Source organism: Setaria italica, chromosome IV (genome assembly GCF_000263155.2).
Source record: "Setaria italica strain Yugu1 chromosome IV, Setaria_italica_v2.0, whole genome shotgun sequence".
Classification (NCBI taxonomy): Eukaryota; Viridiplantae; Streptophyta; class Magnoliopsida; order Poales; family Poaceae; genus Setaria; species Setaria italica.
The window spans coordinates 6555827-6582975 of NC_028453.1; the positions used below are offsets into that span (position 1 = coordinate 6555827).

The 27149-nt window shown below is 47.1% G+C and overlaps 1 protein-coding gene across 1 annotated transcript; it reads right to left on the reverse strand.

The window, feature by feature from the left end:
- Window positions 1-3161: 3161 nt before the first annotated feature.
- On the reverse strand, window positions 3162-5434 carry LOC101776473 (UDP-glycosyltransferase 73C3). Its single transcript, XM_004964846.3, has one exon. The coding sequence runs from the start codon at window positions 4955-4957 to the stop codon at window positions 3440-3442; it is 1518 nt and encodes a 505-aa protein (XP_004964903.1). The 5' UTR covers window positions 4958-5434; the 3' UTR covers window positions 3162-3439.
- Between the last annotated feature and the right edge of the window lie 21715 nt (window positions 5435-27149).

Sequence of the window (27149 nt, forward strand, 5' to 3'; positions counted from 1 at the left end):
CAAGCCATGCAGTTCATCGGTAGTTAGAATTAGAAGTCATGGAAACTGCAAGCAATATTATCCCCTGTTTCTCAAATGCAATTCATCTTGAACATGAAAATTTTTATCCATCAGCTAACAGAGACTAGTACTGCTAAATTTTCATCTTAGTGCCCACGACCAATCCAAAGCAGGGTTGCTGTAGCATCATTGGCATCCTCCTCGTGGTGTCCATACAAGAGAGGCAATAGCACAGGGAGCATCAAAGTAGAGGCTTCATGATTCACCTTGTCGGATTGAAACTTGTTAACATCAGTTGAAGAAAACTTCACTAGGGCATACACGGCATCAGGTTCGTCCACTTCGGCGTCAGGTTCGTCGACTTTGGCGATATCCATTTGGGAGTCCGGCACCTCGGTCTCACCTACAAAAGAATCCATCACGAACTGCACCTCGCTGTCGGCCATGGGGTCTTCATCTTCTTCGGTAGAATCGGGTGCCCAGTTGATGATGGCCTTGCTCTTCTGCCTCTCGTCGTCCTTGGTTCTTGATGGGAGCGACGGGGAGGTGCATGCAGGCAGGCTGACGACGGCCTTGCCCTTCTGCCGCTCGTCGTCCTTGGGTGCTGATGGGAGCGTCGGCGAGATGCACGCAGGCAGGCTGATGACGGCCTTGCCGTTCTGCCACTCGTCGTCCTTGGGTGTTGATGGGAGCGATGGCGAGGTGCATGCAGGCAGGCTGACGACGGCCTTGCCGTTCTGCCGCTCGTCGTCCTTGGGTGTTGATGGGAGAGACGGCGAGGTTCATGCAGGCAGGTGACGGCGATCCATCGCATGCAGGCAACGGCGCCCTTCTGCCTGGTACCCCCTGTGTCCCGTCCGGCCGTCTTGTCCCGCTGGACGTGAATCCTAACGGATAGGAACGGAGCTGCTTTTTGAAGAACAGAAAGACTGCGCCCCTTCAATTGCCACGTACGAAACGAGGAGCCACAAACTTAAACGACGTCGATTCTTGGAAATGATTTTTTTGCTAAAATGATTCGGATAAATGGACGGAGGGAGTAACACAGAGAAGTCCCCAAAATTTTACACAGATACCCTCGGGTTAAAGAATAAGATACAGCCGAGTCCTCGCGCGAGGCGGATAAGGGTCGGCGAAACAGACAGGGTCGGGCGAAATAGACAGGGTCGGGCGAGACGGAAAAAGGGGTCGGGCGAACCAGACAGGGTTGGGCGAGACGGAAAAAGGGGTCGGGCGAACCGGGAAGGGGGTCAGTAGTTTACCTTTAGGCCTACTGGTGAAGTCTTGGGGTCGGAAAGAACAGGCTCAGGCGGAAGGACTAAGGCGCTAAGGCTTGGGCGGCGGCGATGTCCGGCGGTGCTTCTTGTTGACACAAGTAAGCTCTAGCACCGTGCGGAGAAAACAAGCGGCTGGTGGGTTGGGAAAGGCGGGTGTTGAGCGGAGAGGAGAGTTGCTCAAGAGCTTAGGTGGCAACGCTTGAGCACGAAACAGAGGAAGATGCGGCAAGGCAACGATGGCGAAGGGAACTCCGGTAGGGCTCTGGTACTCCTTTTTATAGCTATGTGGAAAGTGGGAGGGTTTGAGCAGCGCGAAGATTGGGAAGAAAAAGGATGGAGTACTCTGCCTTGGCGGCGATTGAGCGGCGATGGGCGGCGAGGCAGAGCTTCGGGGATAGGGTCTTCGGTCATTGGGCACTGAGAAGGCGCGGTTTTGCTGGAGAGAAGGATTGGTGAGGGCGAGCGCGGGTCTGGTCACATCAAGTGGCGGATTGGGGGCGGCGACGTGGCTAGCGTGTGGCAGGAAGGAAGGAAGGGGCACTGCAGGCGAGAGCGCTGCATGCGAGGTGACAGGGCGAGCGGTGACGCTAGCAGGCGTAGACCAGCGGCTTTGCCGGGGCACGCTACTGGCGAGGCGGGAAAAGGAGTTGTCACTGCTGGATCCGTGGTTGGCGAAGGCGGCATCGTCGAAGGGCGTGCGCGGCTGGGTGTTCCGGATGAGATGATGAGCGCGGGAGGCGATGCGGTCTGGCACGGCAGCGGCCAATATCTGGTCGCAGCGGCGGCAGGACGCCTGGCGCGGCCGGCGAGGTTGCGAGCGAGACGAGGCGAGGCAGAGAGTCTGCAGGGCGCTTCTGCGCGCGATTGGGAAGGAGGTGCGCTGATTTGTCTGGTCGTGGCCGGCGACTGGGCGAGGCGAGGCTCGTTGGGGAGGTTAAGCCACGCGGCGGAGAAACTCTGAAGCGGGGCGCACGCTGGCCTGGCTCGTTTGACTCGAGAGAACTGGGGGATCTGGTTGTGGGTCCACCACTCAGTCTCTGGTTCTCCCACAGCTCTAAGATTTTGCAGGAACACTATCTTTGGGACTTGCGCCCCGCTCGTTTGACTCGAGAGAACTGGGGGATCTGGTTGTGGGTCCACCACTCAGTCTCTGGTTCTCCCACAGCTCTAAGATTTTGCAGGAACACTATCTTTGGGACTTAGAGAGAACCGGCGGTTTTGGTTGGGTTTCAGGTTCGGGGCTGATTAGAACTACAGATTTGGGAACTTGTCTTAAGATTAACTCGGCTGATGAACCTGAGTCGTTACAGGTACTTACAAGCTCGCTTGAGATTGAAGCCGATGCAGCCTTCCATGCAAGAAGGAACTCTTCGAAATTACTCTACTCCTACTCCTAGGATTTTGATGGTGTGGTGCCGAAAGATTATATTGATTGATTGATGATTATTCGATTACAAGGCTAATAGGCTTATATTTATACCCAGGAGCAAACTAAAATCCTAGTCGATTACAACATGACTATTACAACTATTATACAAACTACTAAAGATAAATCTCCACACTTTCCCTTATTTGGTGGAGTCGATTTCGTTTCGGATCGGGCCCCCTTCGGTCTTCTATTGACTTCTGGAACCTTGGTCTCCCGCGGCTAGTCTTGGTCAACGCGAAGTCATCAATGGTCTTTTTCTCTCTCCTTCATTAGCTATCAGAACCTTTCTCTCTCCTTCATCAGCTATCAGAATCTTATCCACAGCGGTTGACTCTGGTAAAAAATCGGCGTTAACAATAGAGTATTGGTTAAAAGTTTGTTTTTTAAAAAAAACTTGCAACAGAGCCGGGTAGTTTCAAAAGTGAATCATACCGACCAAAATATACTCATGCCCGTTTAAGAAAAAAACAGTCACAAATTAATCATAATTTTGTCAATCTCAATACATGGCCACCACTCTCGGATAAGGTGCGGGCATCTGTCTAGTACTTCGTAGTGACGAGAGGGTCCATGTCTGCGTCTGTTTGGGAAGAAAGAAAAGCATTGTCATATGAATGAACGAAGTCTCGGACAGCTACGCTAAACAGAAATGTCCCTCGCATGATTTTGCACCCGCTCAATAACATCTCATAAACGACGTGCATCTGCCGGCCGCTACACCACGCTGCATTCATCACGAAGCCGCCCTGAAGCGACTGGCCAAATCCAGCAGGTTCCCGTGCGACGACCCGCCCTCCTGCACGGCCGCCCGCGCCTTCGCCGCGAGCGCGCGGGCCCGCCGCCTCCTCTCCTCTGCCTCCACCCCGCCGCCCATCACGCTCCTCACGCCCTCCTCCACCACGCCCCGCCCCACCCCGATCTCCTTCACCTCCTTCCGGTACATCAGCGGCTCCGTGACCCCGACGCTGACGCCGATGTCCAGCACCTCCACGGCCATCTTCTGGTTCAGGAACTGGTCCGAGAAGTGCGGCCACGTCACCACCGGCAGCCCGGCGGCGACGGCCTCCAGCGTCGAGTTCCACCCGCAGTGCGTCACGAAGCCGCCCACGGCGACGTGTGACAGGATCAGCACCTGCGGCGCCCACCCCCGGATCAGCAGGCCGCGCCCCGCGACGCGCGCCTCGAGCTCGTCCAGGAAGCTGCGCACCGCCTCGTCGTACTCGTGGGCGTTCCTGAGCACCCAGACGAACGGGTGCCCCGACGCCTCCAGCCCGAGCCCGAGCTCCATGGCCTGCTTCGCGTCCGCCCTCGCGATGCTCCCGAAGCTGACGTAGACGACGGAGTCGGGCTCCTTGCCGTCGAGCCACCGGAGGCACTCGTCGGCGTCGATGGCGGTGGCGTTCCCTCTCGCCGCCAGCGTCGCGCCGTCGCCGAGCTGGTGGTAGAGTGACACCGGCCCGACGGTCCAGATTTTCATCTTCTTGGCCGCCGCGTAGCCGGCAACGTACTCCGGCTCCATCTCCTCGAAGGTGTTCATGATGACGCCGTCGGCCTCGGCCTGCGCGCGCTCGGTGTAGTCCGCGAACTCCTCCCACGCCGGCGACCCCCGGAAGAAGCAGCCCGGGGCCTGCGCTCTCGTCACCAGGAACGTTTTCTCCAGGCCCGGAACGACGACCGGCTCGTTGTCGTCGGCGACGCCCTCGTACGCGTTGAACCGCTCGACGTTGTGCTGGCACAGGAGGCAGAAGGCGCACATGCTGAAGAAGCTGAGCCGCGGGACCCCGAGGTTGGACGCGAGCACCGTGGTCCACGGGTGGCAGAAGTCCGACACGACGCACGTCGGGTACGGCGCGTGGGCGCGGAGGTAGCTCTCGATCGGCGAGCGGAGGAGCGCCACGGCGTCTAAGTAGCTCCGCATGTGCTCCACCGGGACGTTGTCCCCGTTGTCAACGCCTTCCGGCAGGCCGGCCTCGGCGTAGTCGAGCGGGAACTCGACGAGCCAGACCGTGAGCCCCGACTGCCGGGCGGAGTCGACGGTCGGGCGCACCCGCGCGGCCGTGGCTCGGGTCCCGGCGATGGTGCAGACGGCGCCGTGGGTGGCGAGCAGCAGCGCGGTGTCGACGGCCGGGATCAGGTGGCCCTGCGCCATCAGCGGGACGAACACGAAGTGCGCCGCCGCGTGGGTTCTCCGGCCGATGTCGTCGTCCGCGTCCCCGGGGCCGCTGGTTGCTGCTTGTCCTTGGCTACCCATCCCGATTCCCGGGCGATCGTCGTGGTGCTCGACCGGATAGGATAGGGGGGCAGTGAGGTTAGTGTTCTTGGCTCCCGTGTGTTCCTTCTAGTAGGTGCCGTGCCTGTGAGACATTTGAGTCGATTTGGAGCTTTGTTTACGTCGTTAGCGGTTATCCCAGTCGGCATGGCCGCAGGCCGGCCGGGCGGTCGGCATCGATGGTTCCCAGGCCGGACGTCAGCGGTGGCGCCAGGGATTACACTCGTCACCTGTGTGAATTGAGATATGAGACTGTTATGTTTGTATCGTGGTACTGCAGTCCTGATTCCTGAAACATTACAGTGCGAGTTGTCCGAGTCGGAGGCCCAAAAATGGAACCAAATGCCAACTGTAGAGCTGGGCGGTGCCAGGCCCGGTCCTCTCGTGCCTCGTGCCTAGACTTCTAGCACGCTAGGCACGTGGGGCGTGCCGGCGTGGCATGACAAGTCTCTTACTATATCTAAGTACGGTCTGTGGCATGATAAGCCTTTTACTATATCTAAGTACGATCCGTGGCATGCTGGAAACAGCCCAAGCACGACCTAGCAATGTACGTGTTTGTCTTTTTTTATGTTCATTTGCTTGCACATACTTTTGCTCTCATACGTGGTTAATAATTTCTACAATTAATAGAGGAAACAAACTATATTATATAAATATTATAGGTGAATGTTATGACTATCTGTGACAATACCAGAACACAACATTATTACGTTACGAATGACCGTTATCACGATTCCGATTTTGTGGTTTCCTTCCATGGTTGTAATTATGTTAGGCTATATGGAATAGAACGAATGATGTTAGGATGATATAACCTAGAGGTGTGCTAATGGGCCATTTCTATGCCGTACTGGTCCAAGCACGATCTAAGATACGTGTCGTGCCGCCCGTCATGCCGAGGTCCTAGGCATGGGCGGAGCTATCATGATTCCCAGGTATTCCGGGGAATACCAACATTTTTTCGAAGAAACTAAGTATATAGCATGTATGCATGTGTATATTTTTAGGTAGGTCACTTCTGTTGTTGTTTGGTCAGTCTAACAAGCTTATGGACCAAACAAACAGTTGCAAAACATGTTAGGCCTACCGCCTACAAGGCTGCAGGCTGCATGCTGCCCAATCAATCCACTGATGTCCAGTAAAGTCACACGACTCGGACGGAGCCATGGCTGGTGGGAAGATCATCTTCGGTGGTCAGCTCCACCTCATCGAGGAGAGGTGGCTCACCCACCAGAAGGAGTGGAAGGAGGGGGAGTCTTCTTCCTTGACAGGTGGCCGCAAGCACGGCAAGTCGCGCAAGGCGCCCAAGGCGCAAGGAGACGCCGAGGGTGGGGCACGAGGAACGGAGGCACCGAGGGCGGCGCACGAGGAGGTGCCCAGGGCGGTGCCATCGGCGAGCGCGAGGCCGCACGAGATGACACCTGCTACAACTGTGGCAGGACTGGCCACTAGGCTAGGGAGTGCCGCTAGCCAAGGTGCGGCCAGGCCCATGTTGCGTAGGCTGTGGAGGAGGAGGAGGAGGAGGAGGAGGAGTCGACTCTGTTCCTAACTCACGGGACCATCGAGCTTCTTCCAGCAGCACTGGCCGCGATGACTCTCATCCACCTCGATGAGCCACACACACACGTCTCCCTCGGCGACGGTACCAGCGATGACAAGATCGACGGCTGGTTCCTGGATAGTGGTGCCACACACCACATGATCGGGTGTCGGGAGTTCTTCTCCGACTTGAACGTCGACGTGCGCGGCTCCGTCAAGTTGGGCGACTCTTCGACCGTGGAGATCAAGGGTGTCGGCTCTGTCGTCCTCGTCGCCAAGACTGGCGAGCACCGGCTCCTCACCGGTGTCTATTTCATTCCCGCGCTGAGGAACTCGATCATTAGCCTCAGCCAGCTGGATGAGAATGGGTCGCGCGTGGAGATCGACAGCGGAGTGCTCTCCTCGCCAAGGTGGATAGGGGGAGAACAACCCCTATGTCCTCTACGCGGAGGTGGCACATCTCGGCACTAAGGAGATGGTGCGGGGCAAGATGGTGGACGGCGGCTCGACTTCGACGTGCAACGACTACGTCCACTTCGAGGGAGCTGGGGGAGTGGGCGACTCTTCTTCACGGAGCGTGCCTACCCCAGTCCCTGGGTTTCCACCGACTACGGTGAGCTCTTCACTAGTGCCGGCGAGTCCTCCACCGACTCCAGTGAGTACTCCTCTGAGCACTATTTTGTCAACACCGGCTCATGTTGAGCCCCACTTGGTGAGTTTCATCACTCCGCTCTCTCACGACGAGGACCGTGTCGATGCGCACCACGATGGCGAGCCATTGCGGTACCGCACCATGGTGGACATTCTCGGCGACCAGCTGGTGCCGGGATAGGTGTCGAGACAGGATGGGACCGGTGCCGTGCTTTACCTGACGTGCGGCGATGGTGAGTCTCGCTCTTTCGCTGAGGCTGAGGGACACGCGGCCTGGCGCGCCGCGATGCAGATGGATGCCGGATAGCAAGTCCGCTCAAGCTATGGCGAAGAACCCTATCTTCCATGAAGCGGTTGCTTGGAGGAAGGGAGCATCAAGGCAACACATCAACACTCAGGAAGAGTCAAGTTCCCAGAGTTAAGTCCTTATGGTGATAGAATAATATATTAGTAGTGCCTATATGCACTTAGTGCCTGTGAGCACTAGTATTCGTGGGTGGTTCGTGCCTACGTGCAACTTATCACCAATTATGCTTTCATTTCCATGTAAAAGCTGCTAGACTTAGAGGGAGATTGATAATTAAGTCTAGTAGCTCTATTAGTTTTTATTCCTATTTTACCTCTTTGCTTAGCCACCAAGCTAGCTCTTGGTTGACAGCCTATATATATATACTAAAATTGGGCTATTGTACAAGTGTGGAATGAGAAAGTGATCTATTGGGATCGTGCCATACCGTGCTTTGAGCCGTGCCAAAATATCATGCTTCGGATGGCCCACAGATAGCACGGTCCAAGTCTCAGCTCTAGTCAACTGGCTCGATTTGCAGCCGTCGTCGTTAGCTAGGGTCTAGGGGTTCTTCAGTGCAATCACTGGTCCGATGTTGGGACCTCCATTGACAAAGCCAATTGGATTGCGTGTTGAGTAGAATTTTCTTTTTTCCAACATGTATCCGGAGGGATTGGGACGTGCAGAGGCGGCGCTCGTCTGCTCTCCGCCCTAGCCGGGGACGACGCGGTCGTGCGGATGCGGCAGGTGCGGATGGATGGCGGCGCCCGCTCGTCCCGGATCCAACTCGTTAAAAATGGAGCGCAAGGCACCTGCTACTCTCAAATCTTTCGCAAAATCCCCACCTTCTACCTCTCCACCACCGATCCGCTCGATCCCGGGTCCCGGCCGGCGATCCCATCCGCCAGTGCCACGACGGCTGCGCGTCGTCTTCGGTTCTGTCAATGTGGAGGGATCTCGACGCCGTTGGCGCACCTCGTGCGCGCCGTCACTCTCTGGTCCCTGTCGTCAGCCGTACTCGCGCAGTCGTCGCGCGCGTGAGCTAGCTGCTGCCTCGTGGTGATGGTGAGCGGAGCTTGTGTTGCCGTCCTGGTTGTCGTCGGTGACGTGCGCTGGCGCGCAACTCCGCTCTAGCCGTGCCGTGCGTGTGCGTTCCGGTACGTGATCGTGCTCCGGTGTTCGTGCGGCGGTATTGGTGGCCCCTGTGATCTGCGCTATTGCACGCGTGACGTCTTCTTCGTCTGTTGTGGATGGTAAGGTTGTTTCTGTTGCTTTATACTGTTTCAGTGAGCAATTTTGGCTGTTTGGGGAATGGGGAGTTCGATGCTAGATGATTTCAAATGGGGCTAGGAGAACGTGTGTGGCAGCGTAGACATAGAATGCTTTAGTGCAATTGGTAACATCATTATCACTTCCGTCTAGCGTTTATGTTGCAGTATTTATCTTGATCTAGAACTGTTCTTACTGGTTGACTAGATCGATCTCCGGGGTGGTATTAGGTAGTAATCGGTATGGTAATCAGGATTTAAATTTACCGACTAAAGCGCAGGACATTGGATAATCTAGGATCTTATGGATGAGCTGTTAATTCAACAACATGCTTAGAGAACTAGGTATTTTTTTACTAAAACACCGTAGATATATGTTTATAGTGTTATCCCACTTAATCATGTCAAATGTCATGCTCGTCATATGACTGTTCATGAATAGGATAGATACATTTCTATATCATGTTGGAAATGCTCATGTCATCTATTGGTTTTTGTGTATGGTATTTATGTTTTCTAGTTTCATATTTGAAGTTGCAATCAATCTAAGCTGGATAGCTGCTAAAATTTACCATTTCATGTATAACCCAAAATACGAATATTTGTTTTTATGGCTAACCAATGCAGTCCTACAAAACTAGTTGAACCCAACATGTTTGTCGAGCACAAGCTTGAGATAGGCTTATCTCCGAGGATATTGAGATAATGAAACTTGGCAGCACTAGTTCTCCCAAGACTCAAAGGCTTTTGATTGGGACAAAGTGGACGTTCTATATGATCTAGAGCGCATTAAGCGTAACTAGGGAGATATCTCTTATCTTAAAGTCTTTATAAGCAAGTTTCATTGGTCGTTGATATGATATTGTCTAAATTCTAGGGACTAGAAAGTAAATTTCTTAGGAAATAAACTGCTGGAAAAATAAATAAAGATAATTGGACGGTGGGCCGAAACAATCTCGTTTCCGGCCCATCGCCGCTTTTGGCCTAGGGGGTCGGGCGGGCACGAGCCAGCAGGCCGGTGGCACGGCATGGGCCAACCAGCCAGGCCAGGTGGGCAATGCGGGCGACTGTGGGACCTGCTGGGCCGCCGCTACGTTTCGTCGACCGGAAGGCCACCCAAGGCTTCGTGAGGCTTAAGGCTCGGCTCGACCAGCGTGAGGTTCCGAGACCCTTTCCGCTCGCTCGCCTGCCTCGCACGCGTCGCCACCGCTTTGTCCGCCATCGCCGCTCCAGTCGCCGACGCCGTCATTCCGCTAGCGCTCCGCCCAGATCCGGCTCCCCCGCACCCCCAGCCTTGTTCTGCTGCTACGCTCAAGCCTTCCCCTACCTGGGGGTGAGGGAGGGCGGCCTTCACCGCCGGTGGGGTTCCTGCTAGGACGTGGATGTGGCCGGTCGGGATGATGTTGCAGTGCAGCCTAGGATAGCGGTTGGCCACCGCAGCCATGGTGCGCGTCTAGGGAAGGGCGCGTTGGTTCGAGGAGGGGGCGCCGGAGTGCATCGTGCTGATGATCAGTGGCGGCGCTCCGCGGCGCGTGGCGATGGTGCCTCGGAGCTTGAAGCTTGGGGGGGGGGGGTCGTCAGCGTGCACTAGTAGAGAACTGGGTTTTTATCCCGGTTGGTAAGGTGCTTTTATCCCGAAAATGCATCCGGGATAAACCAACCGGGACAAAAGGGGGGGTCTTTTATCCCGGGTCACTCAACCGGGATAAAAGGGTCGAGAGCGCCGACGCTTCCCAAAAAAAAAAAATTTCCCGAGCTCCCAGAAGGCCCTCCCACACGCGCAAGTCACAAGTCACGCGATTTTTCACGCGAAATATGCGCGTGCGCGGTTCGTGGGATTCGAACCCACAACCTCCAGCCTCGCGCGTAGCTTCCTTGCCATCCCACCTACACACCACATCTGACTATGTAGGGGATACTATCCTTTTGTATTAACTCGTGGGGGACCCTTTTCTCCCGGTTGGAAACACCAACCGGGATAAAAGACCCCCTTTTATCCCGGTTGGTGTTTCAAACCGGGATAAAATGCCTCTCAGAGTCTTTTTTTCCTACTAGCCTTTGCAACCGGGATAAAAGGTCCCGGTTGGTGAGCCCCCCACCAGTGACCGAGTTTTAGTCCCGGTTGGTGAACCTTTTGTCCCGGGCCAACTTTAAACCGGGACAAAAGGGGGCGGATGGAAAGTCGTTTCTCTACTAGTGGTGGTGCGGCGCGGGGCAGGCGTCAGCGTGAACGGCGGTGTGAGCAGGAAGAAGGTCAGTGAGTACATCGGCGACAGCGTCCCCACGGCGAAGGCGTGCGGTACTACGTTGGATGGACTGGCCTTGGCGTGGATGTAGCCGGTCCATCCATGTGGCAGGTAGTAGCCGGTCACCATGGCTTGGAGCGTGCGACCGGGGTTGGTGCGCTCAACCCTCAGCCGTGCCGTCCAGCCATGGAACACGCAGTGGCGAGGGGAGCGCAACAGGATCCTCCCGACGCTGCGCTGGCATCCGGCGGCGACGGTGGTCCTTGACGGAAGATGAGGTCGGCCTCGCGGAGCGTTGTCGAAGTTGTGGCGTCCTCCCCACCGGCTTCCTGCGAGAGGGTCATGGGGCCACGAGCGGTAGCATGGTTCCTGTTGCGGCGGCGACGGCGCACCTTTGCTCGGAGGAGTTGTCGGAATTGTTGGCAAATGAGGCGGCGCAGGTGGTGAGCTCGTTTGTGGCGTGTAAGATGAAGGGCGAAATTGAGCGCCCAGCCGTCTTACCCTTCGGGAACGCCAGCAAACTTCTCCCTCTTTCTTCTTCTTTCTTCTACTTAGCAGCTAGAACTAAAGCTGCTAATAACATGTAAGAAGACAATGAAAAGTGAACTGGTGATTCTTTATTGATCATTAGGTACATACTTATAGGGACATTAGGTGGGAGAAATCCCAGTTCAGCCGCCGGACATGCTCCAACCCACGATGTCCTCTGTGCGCACATACGTGACGTGCGAGTCATGGACCTCCATGGTTGTAGTTTTGCCGCCTCTGCTTGTCTACTCCTATGAAAAACCCTATGGGAAAAATAGGAATAGTTTATCTTTGTGATTACTCTAGCATAAACCTGAAGGGTTTAAGGAGTAATTTATGCTTAGTGTGTCCCTAGAATAAAATCCGGTGGGAATATATGGGATATGACATTTCTTGTGCTAACTGTTATCTCATAAAAAAACTTTGAATGAGAAAACCTGATGGCAAAACTCATAAAGAAAAGAGTACAAGGTGATATTGTTAACACGACGCATCATTCAAGGAGACTCCCCCAGAAGCTTGTAAATCTCGAAACCGTCTCATACCAATTCCCTTAACACATTTCTCAGATGAGGAAGCTTTTGAAGCTAGTTGGGAGTTAGTAAAGATGTCGGCAAGAATATCACAAGAGTTTGTTTGCAAGATATTTATTTCCTCACTTTGCTGAAGGTGATGGGGATAAAATATCTTAGGAGCAATGTGCTTGGTGATGTTGCTCTTGGTGTAGCCTGTTTGCATCTGTGTAACACATGCATCATTATCTTTATAGATAATGGTGGGTGAGTCAATGGGGCCAATACCACATGATTGCTCTATGTGGTTTATCATCCTGCGAAGCCACACGCATTCACGTGATGCCTCATATAGTGCAGTGATCTCATAATGATTTATGGAGGTGGCCACCAACGTTTGTTTAGACGATTTCCATGATATGGCAATTCCCCATGAAGGAATACAAATCCTGTCTATGATATGGCATTACGGGGATAAGACATAGCCAGCATCAGTGTATCCAACTAAATTGGAGTCCTGGGTTTTCTGAAGAATCAACCAACATCTTTGGTGCCATTCAAGTACCTAAGGATTTGTTTTCCTTTGATCTTTGGGGCAGAACTGTGTCTTGCCAATAGATTCACTTTCAGGCATGGTTCTGTTTGCAAGATACATGAGTGCTCCAATGAGACTGATATTATGGTCCCAGTATCTCTTCTCCTTCCTCCCATGGTAAAAAAATATCCTTTTTTATATTGGGAGATCGAACAACCATGGGAGTCTTCATTGGTTATGATTTATCCATATTGAAATTCTCCAATACTTTCTGGACATAGACAGACTGGTGCACTAAGATTCTCGAGTGAAGGTGCTCGATTTGTAAACCTAAGCAAAATTTGGTTTTTGCCAAATCCTTCATCTTGAATTCTATCTTAAGATGTTCGCGGGCTTCATCTATATCTTGTCATCTGCATACACAGATATAGTGCAAAACCCTGTAGGAGATATCTTGATGAAGACGCATGGACAATCATTATTGTTGGAGTATCCCTTCTATTGAAGGCACTTACTCAGTCGGTTGTACCACATTCTTCCCGACTGTTTAAGACCATACAATGATCTTTTAAGCTTTACACAATAAATGTTGTGATTTGCACTTCCATTCGGTATAGAGATTCCATCAGGGAACCATAGGGAAGGTTTTTGGAGGTGTAGGTATCACTGATGAGAATACCTCTCTTTTATTGAGGGAGGCCAACTTTGCTTCAATTGCTTCCTTCCATTGGTTCCAGCCCAAGCGATTCTTGCACTCTACCATGGATTTGGGATTTGGATCATTTTGTAGGGTGTCGGCAACTGATGAGGCAAAGTATGCCGACAATTGTAGTCTTACGATCGAATGATTCTCCAGAATCAACATAGTTTGTGGAAATCTCATGCACCCTAGTTGATGGTTTGGTATTCCCCAATATGGTTGCATCGGGGCATTCCAATGTCCCATCATCAGAAATTGAGTGCACTATTGATGTAGGAGTTGGATTGGGTAAACCCAATTGGTGTCTCTCAACTTGAGGTTGGGTTGCATTAACTATTTTAGAGAATTCTTTCATCTGTTTCCTCGTGCGCTTGCGATGATTTTCCATACTTCTCTCATTGTCATTCGGAGAAGGGAGATGGATAGTTTTATTTGGTACCTCTATTCTTTCAGCACATTCCTTGCGGGAATGTATGATTTTGTGACATGGTGACAGTAAATTAATCCGGCAAGTTGTTTGCAGCATTCTGCAAACCAATGATCCTATGAACTTGAAGTTCGGATTCTTTGGTAAGAGGACCCTCCTTTAGGGTGTCTATGGCATCACAATTTATTTCTTAGCATTCAATGTGATACCTGAATTCTCCCCCTAATCCCCTGTAAGAGGCTCTAGGTATTTAATGATCAACGGAGATAAATACCACATGTAGATCTCCATTTTCCTGTTAGGGCCCATAGTTGTACGCTTTGGTGGTGAGATCAGTACGTATATTGCGCAACCGGATTTCCGTAGATGGGAAATACTTGGAGGATCACCATGAACCAATTGTAGCGGGAGGCTGTATGGTATGTAGTTGCCAGTTGGGCACAATTGTATCAAGTCTGCAGCGTGTAAGATTGCATGACCCCAACATGAGTTTGGTATATTACCATTTTGCAATAGTGGTCTAGTAATGAGCTTTATTCTCTTGATTAGAGATTCAGCCAAACCATTATATGAATGGACATATGTTACATAATGTTGTTGGACTTCGATTCCTAAGGCCATGCAATAATCATTGAAGGCTTTGCAAGAAAATTCTGCTGCATTGTCCATCCCGATTGATTTTATATGGTGTTCGGGTTGATTTGCTCTAAGTCTGATGACTTGTGGTATCAATTTTGCAAAGGTATGGTTCCGTGTCGATAGACACACATGAGATCATATTGTGCATGCATCTATTAGAACCACGAAGTACCTTAAAGGTCCAGATAAAGATTGAATGGGTCCACAGATATCTCCTTGAATGCGTTCAAGGAACTTGAGTGGTTCAGCCTTTATTTTGAGATGTGAGGATCTCAAAACTAATTTCCTAGTTGCACATGAGGTGCACATAGAATCTGATGATTGTGGGAATTTGCTGTTGCTCATACCATGACCATGTGAATTTTATTACTAATGATTTTTCTTATCACTCCGACACCGGGATGGCCAAGGTGATCATGCCAAGTTTTAAATGCATCCACATTCTAAAAAATCACTTTGTATGCAACATGTGGTATGGATTTGATATATATGTAGTACAATCCAGACGGGGAGAGAGGGCACCTTTTCAAGTGTCTTTTTGCCATATCCGTTATCTTCGGTCAAAAGCGAACCCCTCATTATTTTCTTCACGTATTTCAATATGAATCCTTCGAGAATGCCGGCAAACTTCTCCTTCCTTCTTCTTTCTTCTGCTCAGTGGCTAGAACAAAAGCTGTTGATAACGTGTTGTAATTTGGAAAGGGAACATGAGAAAGAAGACAATGAATAGTGAACTGGTGATTCTTTATTGACCATTAGGTATATATTTATGGGGCCATTAGGTGGTGATAAGGCAGGAGAAAACCTAGTTTATCCGGACATGCTCCAGCCCACGATGTCCTCTGTGCGCATGTACGCAATGTGCCAGTTGTGGACCTCCCTGGTGGGAGTTTTGCTGCATATGCTTTTGGACGAGGTCAAATTGAATCTCCTAATTCGCAACAATAACAATATCACCTTGTACAGCGAGTACATCGACAACATTGGTGGTGACAGTGATGGCATCCCCACGGCGAAGGCGTGTAGTACTGTGGCAGATGGACTGGCCTCATCATGTATGTAACTGGTCCATCCATGTGTGGGGCAGTAGTCGGTCACCATGGCCGGCAGCGGTGCCCGAGGGTTGGTGCGCTCAACCCTCAGTCACGTCGTCTAGCCATGGAACGATCAGTGGCGAGGGGAGCGCACCAGAATCATCCTTGATGCTGTGCAAGCATCCGACGGCTTGCTCCAGTTGTGCTGGCACCATTCCGCTACCTCCTGCTGTAGATCCTCCACCGCACTGCCCAGAGGATCTGAAGCAGGATGCGATGGAACGCTACCGGCGGAGGATTTGAAGTAGGAGGCAGTAGAACGCTACTGATGTGACTGGAGCAACGGCCGCCGGACGCTTGCACAGCACCGGGGAGGATCTTGGTGTGCTCCCCTTGCCACTGTGCATTCCATGGCTGGACGACGCGGCTGAGGCTTGAGCGCACAAACCCCTAGGCACCACTGCCGGCCATGGTGACCGGCTACTACCCGACACATGGATGGACCTGCTATATCCACTACGAGGCCGGTCCATCCACCATTGAACTGCATGCCTTCTCCGTGGGGATGCCACCGCCGTCACCACCATCATCATCGATGTGCGCACTGTACAAGGTAATGCTGTTAATGTTGCAAATCAGAAGATTCACTTTGACCTCGTCCTAAAGCAGAGGCGACAAAACTCCCACCAGGGAGGTCCACGACTCGCACGTTGCATACCCCCACGCAGAGGACATCGTGGGCTGGAGCATATCCGGCTTAACCGGGTGTTCTCCCACCTAATCTTCGCCTAATGGACATATTAATATGTATGTAATGATCAATAAAGAATCACCAGTTCACTGTTCATTGTCTTCTTTCTCCAGTTCCCTTTTCAAATTACAACACGTTATCAATAGCTTTCTAGCCACTGAGCAGATGAAGGAAGGAGAAGTTCAGTAGCGTTCCCGAATGATTTGTACGGGAGTCGATCAGATGGAGGAAGAGATGCGCCTAGTGGACAGTTGTACCACTAATACTATACTTAGGGAAGTCAAATATTTCCAAACTCTTACAAAGAGGGAGGGACAAGTTTTTACCATCGCTGGACGCGATGCTATGATAGTAGGTTCCGGCAAGGCCACTATCATACTTCCAATGGGTACACAAATTAATATCGAGGAAGCATTATTGTATCCCGATTCAACATGTAGCCTATTAAGTTATGGAGATATCCGTAAGAATGGGATTCATATTGAAACACATGAAGAAAATAATGAGTTCCGCATTTTGACCGAAGATAACGGATATGGCAAAAATGCACTTGAAAAGGTGTCTTCTCTCCCGTCTAGATTGTACTACACATACATCAAATCTGTACCACATGTTGCATACAAAGTGTTTTTTCAGAATGTGGATGCATTCAAAACTTGGCATGATCGCCTTCATCATTCCGGTGTCAGGGTGATGAGAAAAATCATTAGCAATTCACATGGTCATGGTATGACCGTATGAGCAACAACGAATTCCCATAATCATTAGATTTTATGTGCACCTCACATGTAACTGGGAAATTAATTTTGAGACCCTCACATCTCAATAAAGGCTGAACCACTCAGGTTCTTTGAACACATTCAAGGAGATATCTGTGGACCCATTCATTCTTTATATGGACCTTTAAGGTACTTCGTGGTTCTAATAGATGCATCCACAAAATGGTCTCATGTGTGTCTATTATCGACACGGAACCATGCATTTGCAAAATTGATAGCACAAGTCATCAGACTTTGAACAAATCAATTTGAATACCAGATAAAATCAATCAATGGACAATGCAGCAGAATTTTCTTCCAAAGCCTCCAATATATGATTATTGTATGGCCTTAGGAATTGAAGTCCAACATTTTGTACCATATGACCATACACAGAATGGTTTGGCTGAATCTCTACTCAAGAGAATAAAACTCATTGCTAGACCACTATGGCCTTAGGTATTGAAGTCCAACATTATGTACTGTGTGTGTGACGTGGCAAGAACTTGTTGACATCAGCTGTCTAAACTGTTGAACATGCTTAAGAAAGATGCTCATTTGGAACACATAATTTATGAAATCATTATAGGGATTGAATCCTATAGAATATTCTTATGTGGCCTTTTGAGGTAAAAGATTGGCCATGAAACCTAAAAGTTCCTACTGAATGACTTAATCTATAGGAATTTTGTAGGAAATTTAACGTGAAACACAACCACTCGAAAACTTTCCGTTCCATTTAAATGATACACTTTTAATCATGTGTTTTTTTTCAATTCTAAAATTTTGAGGCCCCAGCATTCGGAAACAGCTAAATACCTTATGCATGGGTACTCTTGGACTAGTAAATAGTAATATTTTTTTGGAGGTAGTAAATAGTAATATAATAACATGTACAACTAGTAATATCGGCTTATATTATTGTATTAAGAAATCATATTTTGCTTCATAGGTGTCTTAAATTTTGCATATTCCGCTCAAGCAAAAAGATGTTGCGATCAAGAAAATTATTCTGCTAGTTGAATTTGTGAATGTCGCGGTCAAGAATAATTCTTAGGAAGAAAATATTCCGCGCTCAAACGAATGTGTGAACGCCCCTTAGGGGGAAAAAGGCACTCTAGCTTTATGAAAATGTTCCACGTTAATAAATTAAAATATTATGAAAGTTGATCTGGATGATGGTACATTGTAGATCTTTTTTTTACACGGTTCATTTTTGTTGATCTAAATGCTATATATAGAAAGGTGACCGACCGCTAAAGCAAAATATTAACCACTTACGGGGTTGGTAAAGGACCTCTAGTTTAGCCTAACAAATTTAAGGATTACGCTCAACAAAGACCGGATCATAATAATATATGATTTTGAGCTAAAAATAGATACGGTTAAGTTGGAGGAGGCACGAGGGTAAAGATTCATGGAACCCTACGTAGCTTCCGGAATTTTTTTCCTTACATGGCTTCCGACGTTTGAGATTAGTGCCAGCAATCTCATCAGTCGGATCACGCATCATTCAACCCTACCACCCTGTTGCCACCTCCTCCCAGTGTGTGCGCCGCCGCGGCACCCCTCCCCTGCGCCTAGCCAAGCTACTCGCCTGCACTGGCGTGTGCCGCCGCGGCTGGCCTTCGCCACGCCGAACACTACTCGACTGCAACCACCATGGCTGGCCCTGGCCGCCCCGGCACTGCTCCCCTGTGCTGCCGCGGCCGGTCCTCCTCGCGCCCCGTCCTTTTCCAGTGCGCCGCCGTGGCTCGCCCTCCTCGCCACCGCGGCCGCCCCCACCATGCTCCCCTACTCCACCGCGGCCGGCCCTCCTCACCGCCGCGCTTGTCCGGTGTGCCGCCGCGGCTTGCCCTCCCTGCTACCATGCTACTCCCATGCGCCGTCGCGGCTTGCCCATACGCCGCTTCCTTCAGCTCCATTCCCGCCCGGCACCGAAGAAGATGAAGAAAATCTTCAAAATGTTGGTGGTTGTTCCAAAAAATGTTGAATCTATTGTTTGAATATGTTGAAACAGATGGTAAAAAATGTTGAATATGAATTTTTTTTCTCAAAATGTTGAACCATGTTATGAAAAATGTTGAATCTACTGTACGCTGATGTTGATCTATCTTTTATGAAATGTTGAAATCTGTTAAAATGTTGATTTTTTAGTTGGGCCTAATAGACTTTAAAGTTATAAAGCTTAACTGGATTGTGGAAGTCAAATAAGATCCATGATCCATTACCACCCCTACTTAGAAGTAGGAGATAGACTCCTTTTTGAAAATTGACTAGGATCGTGCCCGTACGTTACTATGGGCAACAAAATTTTTATATCGCAAAATATTGGATTCAACAGGATAATAAAATATAAAATATGTATAAATATGAAATAAGTATATCATCCAAGATTGGATTCAGCAGGACAATAATCATGTGGAACAAGTACAAATACAGGTCATCCAAATGCCACCCCCATCTATCCTAAATGCGTTCATAAATTTTAGGCGAAACCCTACAATCTGTATCGCATAATGTTTATATGGCACATTTGTGGCATATTTTGGAATGGGTTTAGTGTCAATCACAATAAGTTTCTTCCGCTTAATATCAAGTACATAAAGCAGGTAGGTATTGACATGCTTCCATGGCAAGAGAAATTGCAAAGCACTCAATATTAGGACCACAAAAGGATATGTAATGAACAAATAACGACATGAAAAGAACTTACATATCTGCAACCTAGTATGTCATATTTTACTATTTTCCATCCACCAATCATATCACCCAACTCTTTACCACTGTAATGTTTACGATATTTTTCATGACGTGTTAACTCCAACTTTTTCTGAAGCAGAATGATATATAGCCATGATCAGTACCACTTATCAATTTTATGTATAATTAATAAATATAAATAGACAATGAATGCAGTATATTCCATAGTATGATTGTAATTATAAACAAGCTAACTTACGCAGAATCGCAGATCCACGTGATGCTTTGCAACCTTGTTATTGTACCTTATCATCCCTTTAGCCTCTCGGTATGCAAGAAATCGGACACCTAAGTTGAAAAATGGTTCAAGCATGGGCGAACCTCATTTCAACAACACCTTGAGATCACCGAATTTATACACACTCTTATAGGGCAAATCACTTGTTACCCAAACCATACTGCAAATCAATATATAGGGACAATGCATAAGAAATCATAATAAACTGCAATACTATTAGTGGTAAACGAAAGTGATGAAGTATTGAGCTTACTCCAATTCCGCAGGATCCTTGATTGTCAAAATATAATCAAAAAAAATCTCAGCTAACTCATCTCTCTTCAAGGGCCAGTCCTTCTAGTATAGAAGAACATTTTGCTTATTTGAGTCTATCTCTGTATCGATTTTCTTTTGTTTAAGTGCATTTTCATGGCTGTTTGTGGATTTCCTCTTTTGTTTTGTTTGATCTGCTGAAACTCGTTAGGTTCTATTATTTCTGCAAAGTCACTCGGACTTCCAATGTTTTCATCCTCATTACGTAGTAATGGTTTACCTAACAGTTCATTAAATATAGTTGATAGTAATGTAGCCGCCATTTTAGTCCTAAATTTTACCATACTCTCCTATACATTAGTAGTAACACAGTTAATTTAGAAAATATGCTAGTAAAAAAATATTCACTAATTACTTGTGTTAAAGTTATACATAAAGTACCTGATCCACGGTAGCGCACAGATGGTCCCCAGTCCAATACTTTATAAAGGCAACCATGAATAACCCACATGAGGCACTACAGAATCATTATTATATCGAAAAAATTAAGATATATACATATGAGATTGTAGAATTGGTATTTTAAATCAGTGTGCAATATCATACATACCCATCAAACTATATTCTATCAACCATGACCTCCACAACATCCCAGGTGTCAACATGAAGTCCGGCCAAGCGTGATCTTTAAGGCCAGTGCATTCCAATGTGTCCCTTCAACTGTTTGTACATGTTCTGGTTAATTAGTATGTGCAGTTTGCAAAAAAAAAAGAAATATCTGAGATAGCAACAACTCATAGTATTTTCGAGGTCTTTGCGCCCAAACAATGTTCCATAAGAATCTAACACATGTATCTTACGCCTTTGCGCATTCACTACAGCAAGATACCAATGTGTATCTTTTATATTCATTGGTAAGAACAACTATCAAGTATTAAAAACGTAATGTCAGTCAAAGAACATATATTGGATAATTGAAGTATATATCATAATGTTGAAAATAGTAGTTACCATATCGTGTTGCATGTACGATAATACCCTTTCAGCCAACCGTGGAACCTGTGAATGCCCATGGGAGGGATAGTGATCCTCCATGTCCTCCATGTTCCATTTTTCTTCACCATCACCCTTCATTAACATGGTCATACTTGTATTTTCTAGGTAGCACGTACCACCTGACCTATTTATCATATTATGTTGAGTCCGCAATAGGTGGATATACGCATTTATGACCTGCAAAAAATCAACCATGAATAATTTCTCAATATAAAAAAAGATTTTTGTTCCCATAAATTTGTACTCGGGGTTATTACCTCATCATATAGGTATGCATTTTGACAAAATAATCACTCCATGTGATTCCTATTCACCAGGACATCATCGATGAGCACAAGCTCTTCCCTACCTGGTTCAGCTGAGATCTTTGATAGTACACTCGTAACCTAAAATAAAGGCATGATCATTGACAGTACACTCGTAAGCTAAAATAATCATAAAATTTAAGGATAAAGATCATTGTACCTGATAAATGTTGTGAAAATATATCAAATGAGCAACCTGATATATGAACGAAACATAAACTACCTTTCGGAATCAAGCATCTTCTAACTCGTTGGTTTCGTTAGGGATCAACACCTGTTGTGACATATCAACATCTTTGGGTTTGTTAGGTGTCAAACCCTCTTGGTATTTATTGGCATCCAAGTAATCCGTCTTGGGAGTAGTTTCCTCTAGTTTCAGCAATATATCCATACTATAGCCACCCTCGTCACCAGTAGGCGTTAGCTCCATGGATGGCTGCTCCAAGGATGACTATTGATGGAAAAATAAGATAACATATAAACTCATTTACTTAGTACCGGTTCTGCAATATGATTCAATGAGCGTTAAGCTTGTGGATAGCTTACCTCGGAACCGTCTGACATGGATGGACGCTGAGATTTAGGATGCTGAATGTAGTGGTTTAAAGTTCACCAGGATCGTAAAATGACTTGCGCTTGTTGACTGCTAATACTAATTGACAATGCAAAAAGGAGTTTGCTAAAAAAGGAGTTATAAGCAAAGCAACAGTTGCAAGGAGACAATTCCCCACAATAAATTATTTTTCTGAAAGAAACATGATTACAGTAGGTAGTAATTATATTAGAACTACAACTGCCTTTTTCTTCGCATTTTACAAGAAGATTATTTCAAAAAACAAAATTCCCCACTACATCATGGCCTGCTAACTCAAGTTACCGTTCAATCTTAATTCCCCACTATATCATGTCTGATTAGGCCTAATTATGATCTAATCATAACGAACATGATTAATAGATTAATTAACATAATACATGCCATATCGGAGAACCTCTTGGGTATAATCATGTCTAATTAGGCCTAATCATGATCTAATCTACATGAACATGTTTAACAGAGGGTAACGAGAACTCACACTTGAGCTGCAACGCCACCGCTCGCACGGCACCTTCCAACCTTCCGATGCAGTTTGCGACCGACCGTTCAGCTTCACAACAGATCGGCGTCGGTCTAGTAGCGAGGTCAGGGAGTAGGCGATGAGAAAGCTTCAGGAGAAGGATATAATGGATTGCATGCATCCTTAACGATGGTCAACAATTACCCAACGAGGAGGTCAGCGAAGGCGCAAGGTGAGCAATGGCGGCGCGGGGCAAGCGACGGGTTTGTCTCGGGCGTGTGCGTGTGCGATGGCGGCGGCGAGTTTGTTATGGCGGCGGCTAGAAAAAGGAAAGGAAGGAAACAGCCTTGTGCGACAGCGTACATGTTTGTTACGGGGCGTGTGGCATAATTAAATATACGAGCCAAACCAACAGGCCAACGCAGGGGCGGATTCAAGGCCCGGCGAGCCTGGGCACCTGCCGGGCTCCGTACCTGAGTGCCTGCGTAAAAAAAAAGGAAGGGAAGGAACCGACGATACAGACCGAGTACAATTCTTTTTCCAATTTCCTCCCCAGGCCTTGCAAATGGAGCGACTGTGCAGGGCCACCCCAAAGTTAGGGCCCAATCTGGCCCATCGTGCAAGGAGTTGATTTTTTAATCTTTCCTTTCTTTTAACATGCCCACAAAATCTCAAGGTATGCTTGCTTGCTTCTCTCTTGCTCTTCTTTTTCTTCACGCATAAACTCCAACCGCTATCTTCTATTAATTTCTACCTTGACTTTGATCTAGCATTTTTTTACTGCAAAAGATGAATTAAACTCAAAATCCAGCCAAATAAATTACATGATCTGGTCAGGTTTAAGGAATTGAAGGTGTTAAATTTTGCTATCAATAATTAATACTAATCACTAAGCCACCAAAACAAGTTTGAAGTACTCTAAATTTCCTGCCAACTTTTCTCTTTCCTTTGTCAGGTTCTCCGACGGTCGCCGCTTCATCTTCTCAAAACAGTCTTGTTTTATTCCCTCAAGTAATGCTCCTTCCAATTATGATGCAACTTATCAAATTTTCTCCCTGCACTCTCTTCTATTACTGTTCTGTTGATCAGGATAGCAAGCACCCAATCATGATGCGTTCTATAATCAAATCAAAATACATTTCCATTACCTATATTTTCTAAATATAGAACCTCATTTTATATTCAAGTGACACTGAGCAGCGAGAAGCAAAGGTAATTATTACAATTGTCTTCATATTAATTATTTTTACATTGAGGTTTTCCCTAAGCCTGCTATTGAAATTTATTTTATGCAGGAGCCCAAAGTGTTTGATCAGTAGATGAGCACTTTGTTCTCCTACTTGTGCTATGACTATGATTCATTTCTTTGTAGCAAATGAAACACCGCAGCATCCTTGTGCGTCGGAACCTGCATACCTTTTGATGTTTACATATTAATACCGGTTCACACGAACGCTCCACTTAACGGTCTGAGTATCTATGCATAGTTGCGTGTGTTTTCACAGAGAATTGCACTTGGGGCTTTTATATCTGTATAAAACAAACAAACTTGACAAACGGTTCCCGTTTGTTATTCAGACATCTCTGTGGTCGAGCTTCCTAATAGAGTTCCTTATGGATTCCATGCCTTTTGTAACTGAGGTAGCGATCATCTTTGGCGCTTGTATGGAGTTGCAACAAATCTTCTTTCTGAGATCATCCGGTACAAAAGATCACCAAATTAAGAAATTTAAGGATAAATAAAGTTTACATGACTCAATTATCAGTTAGTTAATAAAGCATTATATTTATAATTTCCTCTGACAGGTTACTAAAAAGGTCATGGTACATGGTCACTGTCTAAAAAGTTCATATAAGGAAAATCCTCGAAAAATATGATTAAATATGTCATGAACATCCAAACTTTGAAACACAACACAGAGTTGCTGAGCATCCTAACATTATTACTTGTTGATGATAGCTAATGTAAGGGCACATGCCATCTTTGTAATTTGTTTCCGTTCAGCACGTATCCGTTTGCATAGGTCTGCAGCACAAAAATCAGAGATTGAAACTATATAACTTCAGTGAAACGAAGTTATTGAGCACAAAAATATGTTACCTTTCAAATCATACGCATCAGAACAGATGGGAGAAAAAATAATTTGACTATAATATGTAGTAGTCACTCCACCTAACAGGCAAAGGGAAACTGAATTAAAAACTTAAACATGCAAGGGGATACATGAATTTAAAGAATTAATAGTTAAATATATTGTTAATTTTATTAACAAAACTGAGTGCTCATTGATAATGTCATACCTCGCATCCTAGATATCTTGATATGGAGGGCAGCTAATGTCTTGAATTGATAAGCCGCGCGGCGCCACTCCCATATGTGGCGTTGAAGGTGTGGGTCGTTCACGTGGATTATGATGAAGTTTTTCCTACAAGCAACAACATTAATTCCAATCGACCCACGACAGATAATTTCATATGTACATAAATACACGTACCTTTGATTCATGATTACCACGTGCCTGTTAGGTCGCCTCCGGAAGTCACCCCTATCTTGGATCTTAGACGCATATACAACCACGCCTATGACATCTTGAACCTATATGCTTTGCATTTTAGTGTGAAACCAAGGACATCATATTTTGTTAAATGAAAGCGTGTATAAATTGATGAGTCACCTACAAAAGTATCTACTGGATGATGGTATACATCCTCGAATTCTCTAAAGGCACGAGGACACTCTAAAATCCAGATGGGCCTCTGTGGAGTCTTGATTACAATGTTCGGTAAAAGAACGACATCGTAGTATTCACACAGACAGTACATATTGGGAATGGGATCCATATAAGTTGGCGTAAAGTACACTCCCAAAAAGTTATATGTTTCACCTTCAATGAGCACACTGTTGAACATCATATGATGGTTGCCGCACGCAACTGCCTCCATCTTGGTGCCCTGCACAAACATTGTAGCCAACATACATCAGTAGTTTGCAGTGAAACCACAATGCATCCGCCTAATTACACATGCATATAAAAAAAGAAGCAGGCGGATGATTGAAGCACCTGCTCATCAACCAATATTACGCGCAAATACTCCTATCCTCCATACTCTCGTATGTTTCCTTTCCAGAAAACCATGGCACTCACATCCCATCTCCAGAAGATGTGTTCCAGCTCCACCTCATGAAACTCAACCCACCTATAATTCCGAGATTTTATACATATATAATGCAAGGGTGCATCATAGCGTACGAGATAAAAACTGATGTCATCATTCAAATGAAATTTCTAACGCTTCAAAAATTATGAGTATCATACCTGTTCATTGTCGGTGCGGGCAAGGATATCAGCGGTGCAGGTAAGGTTACCCTCTTCCTCGAAAGCGACATGTAGGAGGAACCCATAGCTGGATAACTGCAAGTTGAACATTTGTACTGCAATGAGTCTTATTCGTTAGGAGAGATGAAGGAATAATGGTAGAGGAGCTTATCACTTCGGTGTACTGTTCCATAGTTACAATAAAAAATATTTTTCATTATGTACCCTTGTTATATATATATCATTCATGTACATGTTTTATGACTATATACTTCCAATCTGACTTACAATACGACTGAATCTACTGCTCCTCCAATTAAAAAGATGCTAGCTGCTACTGCCTACTCCTAGACACTCCTCTCTCTTACTCTTATCCCATCGAAGCATAGGTGCTAATTGCAAGGAATTGGTACTAACAATGGTTAATTATGGAACTAACAATGGATAATTTTCATTGCCTAAAACATAGTGGGTAATTTCAACTTAATTAGGATAGGGTGATTAACCCGAAGCTATTAGGGCCTAACCTAGACTATTCTTGATTAATTAACATAACATATGCCATATCCGAGAACCTTCTTGGGTATAATCATGTCTGATTAGGCCTAATTATGATCTAATCATAACAAACATGATTAACAGATTAATTAACATAACAGATGCCATATCCGACAACCTCTATTAGGGCCAACGTATTGTATAATCCTCAGGCCTGTGGAGGACGGCCCAGCCCGGCAGTAGAGTTGCCTCCTGCGGTGCCTTCGGTGCTTCCTCGGCTTGATTGCTTGGGGGCCATGGAACAACTGGGGTGTGCTCTGCCATTCTCGACCCTATCCTGGGCTGATTGGTGCAATGCCACTCAGAATTGGCTCCGTTGGCGATGCACTGGCAGTTTCCTATGTCTCTGAACCTTCCTGCATGACTATGCATTTTCACAGAAGATTTAAAGTCTAATCCTCATATCGTTTGCTGCTGCCATTTTTCAATTTAGATTGCCAAATCATTACTCATTTATATTACATACAAATATACAAAGTGCAGAAGTATCATCTGCTGCTGACATGAAGCTTTAGATTGCCAAAAGATCAATCATTTATTAGATACAAATATGCAAAGAGCAAGAGGAGCCCTTTCCTCCATTTTCCCTGTACCTACTAAATACAGTTCAGCTATAGTCTTTACAGCCTCCTATGATTCCTAATGAAGTTTGTTGTTATCAAAGAAAGCACCGCGTCACACGCATAAGACGCCGTGGCTAGCATGGCTGATGCCGCCAGCAAGATAGCCTTCCACTGCCTGGTCGCCCCTAGG

Bases quoted from the DNA above. Each gene is read 5' to 3' on its own strand.
- LOC101776473 (XM_004964846.3), bottom strand. From the start codon at position 4,957: ATGGGTAGCCAAGGACAAGCAGCAACCAGCGGCCCCGGGGACGCGGAC.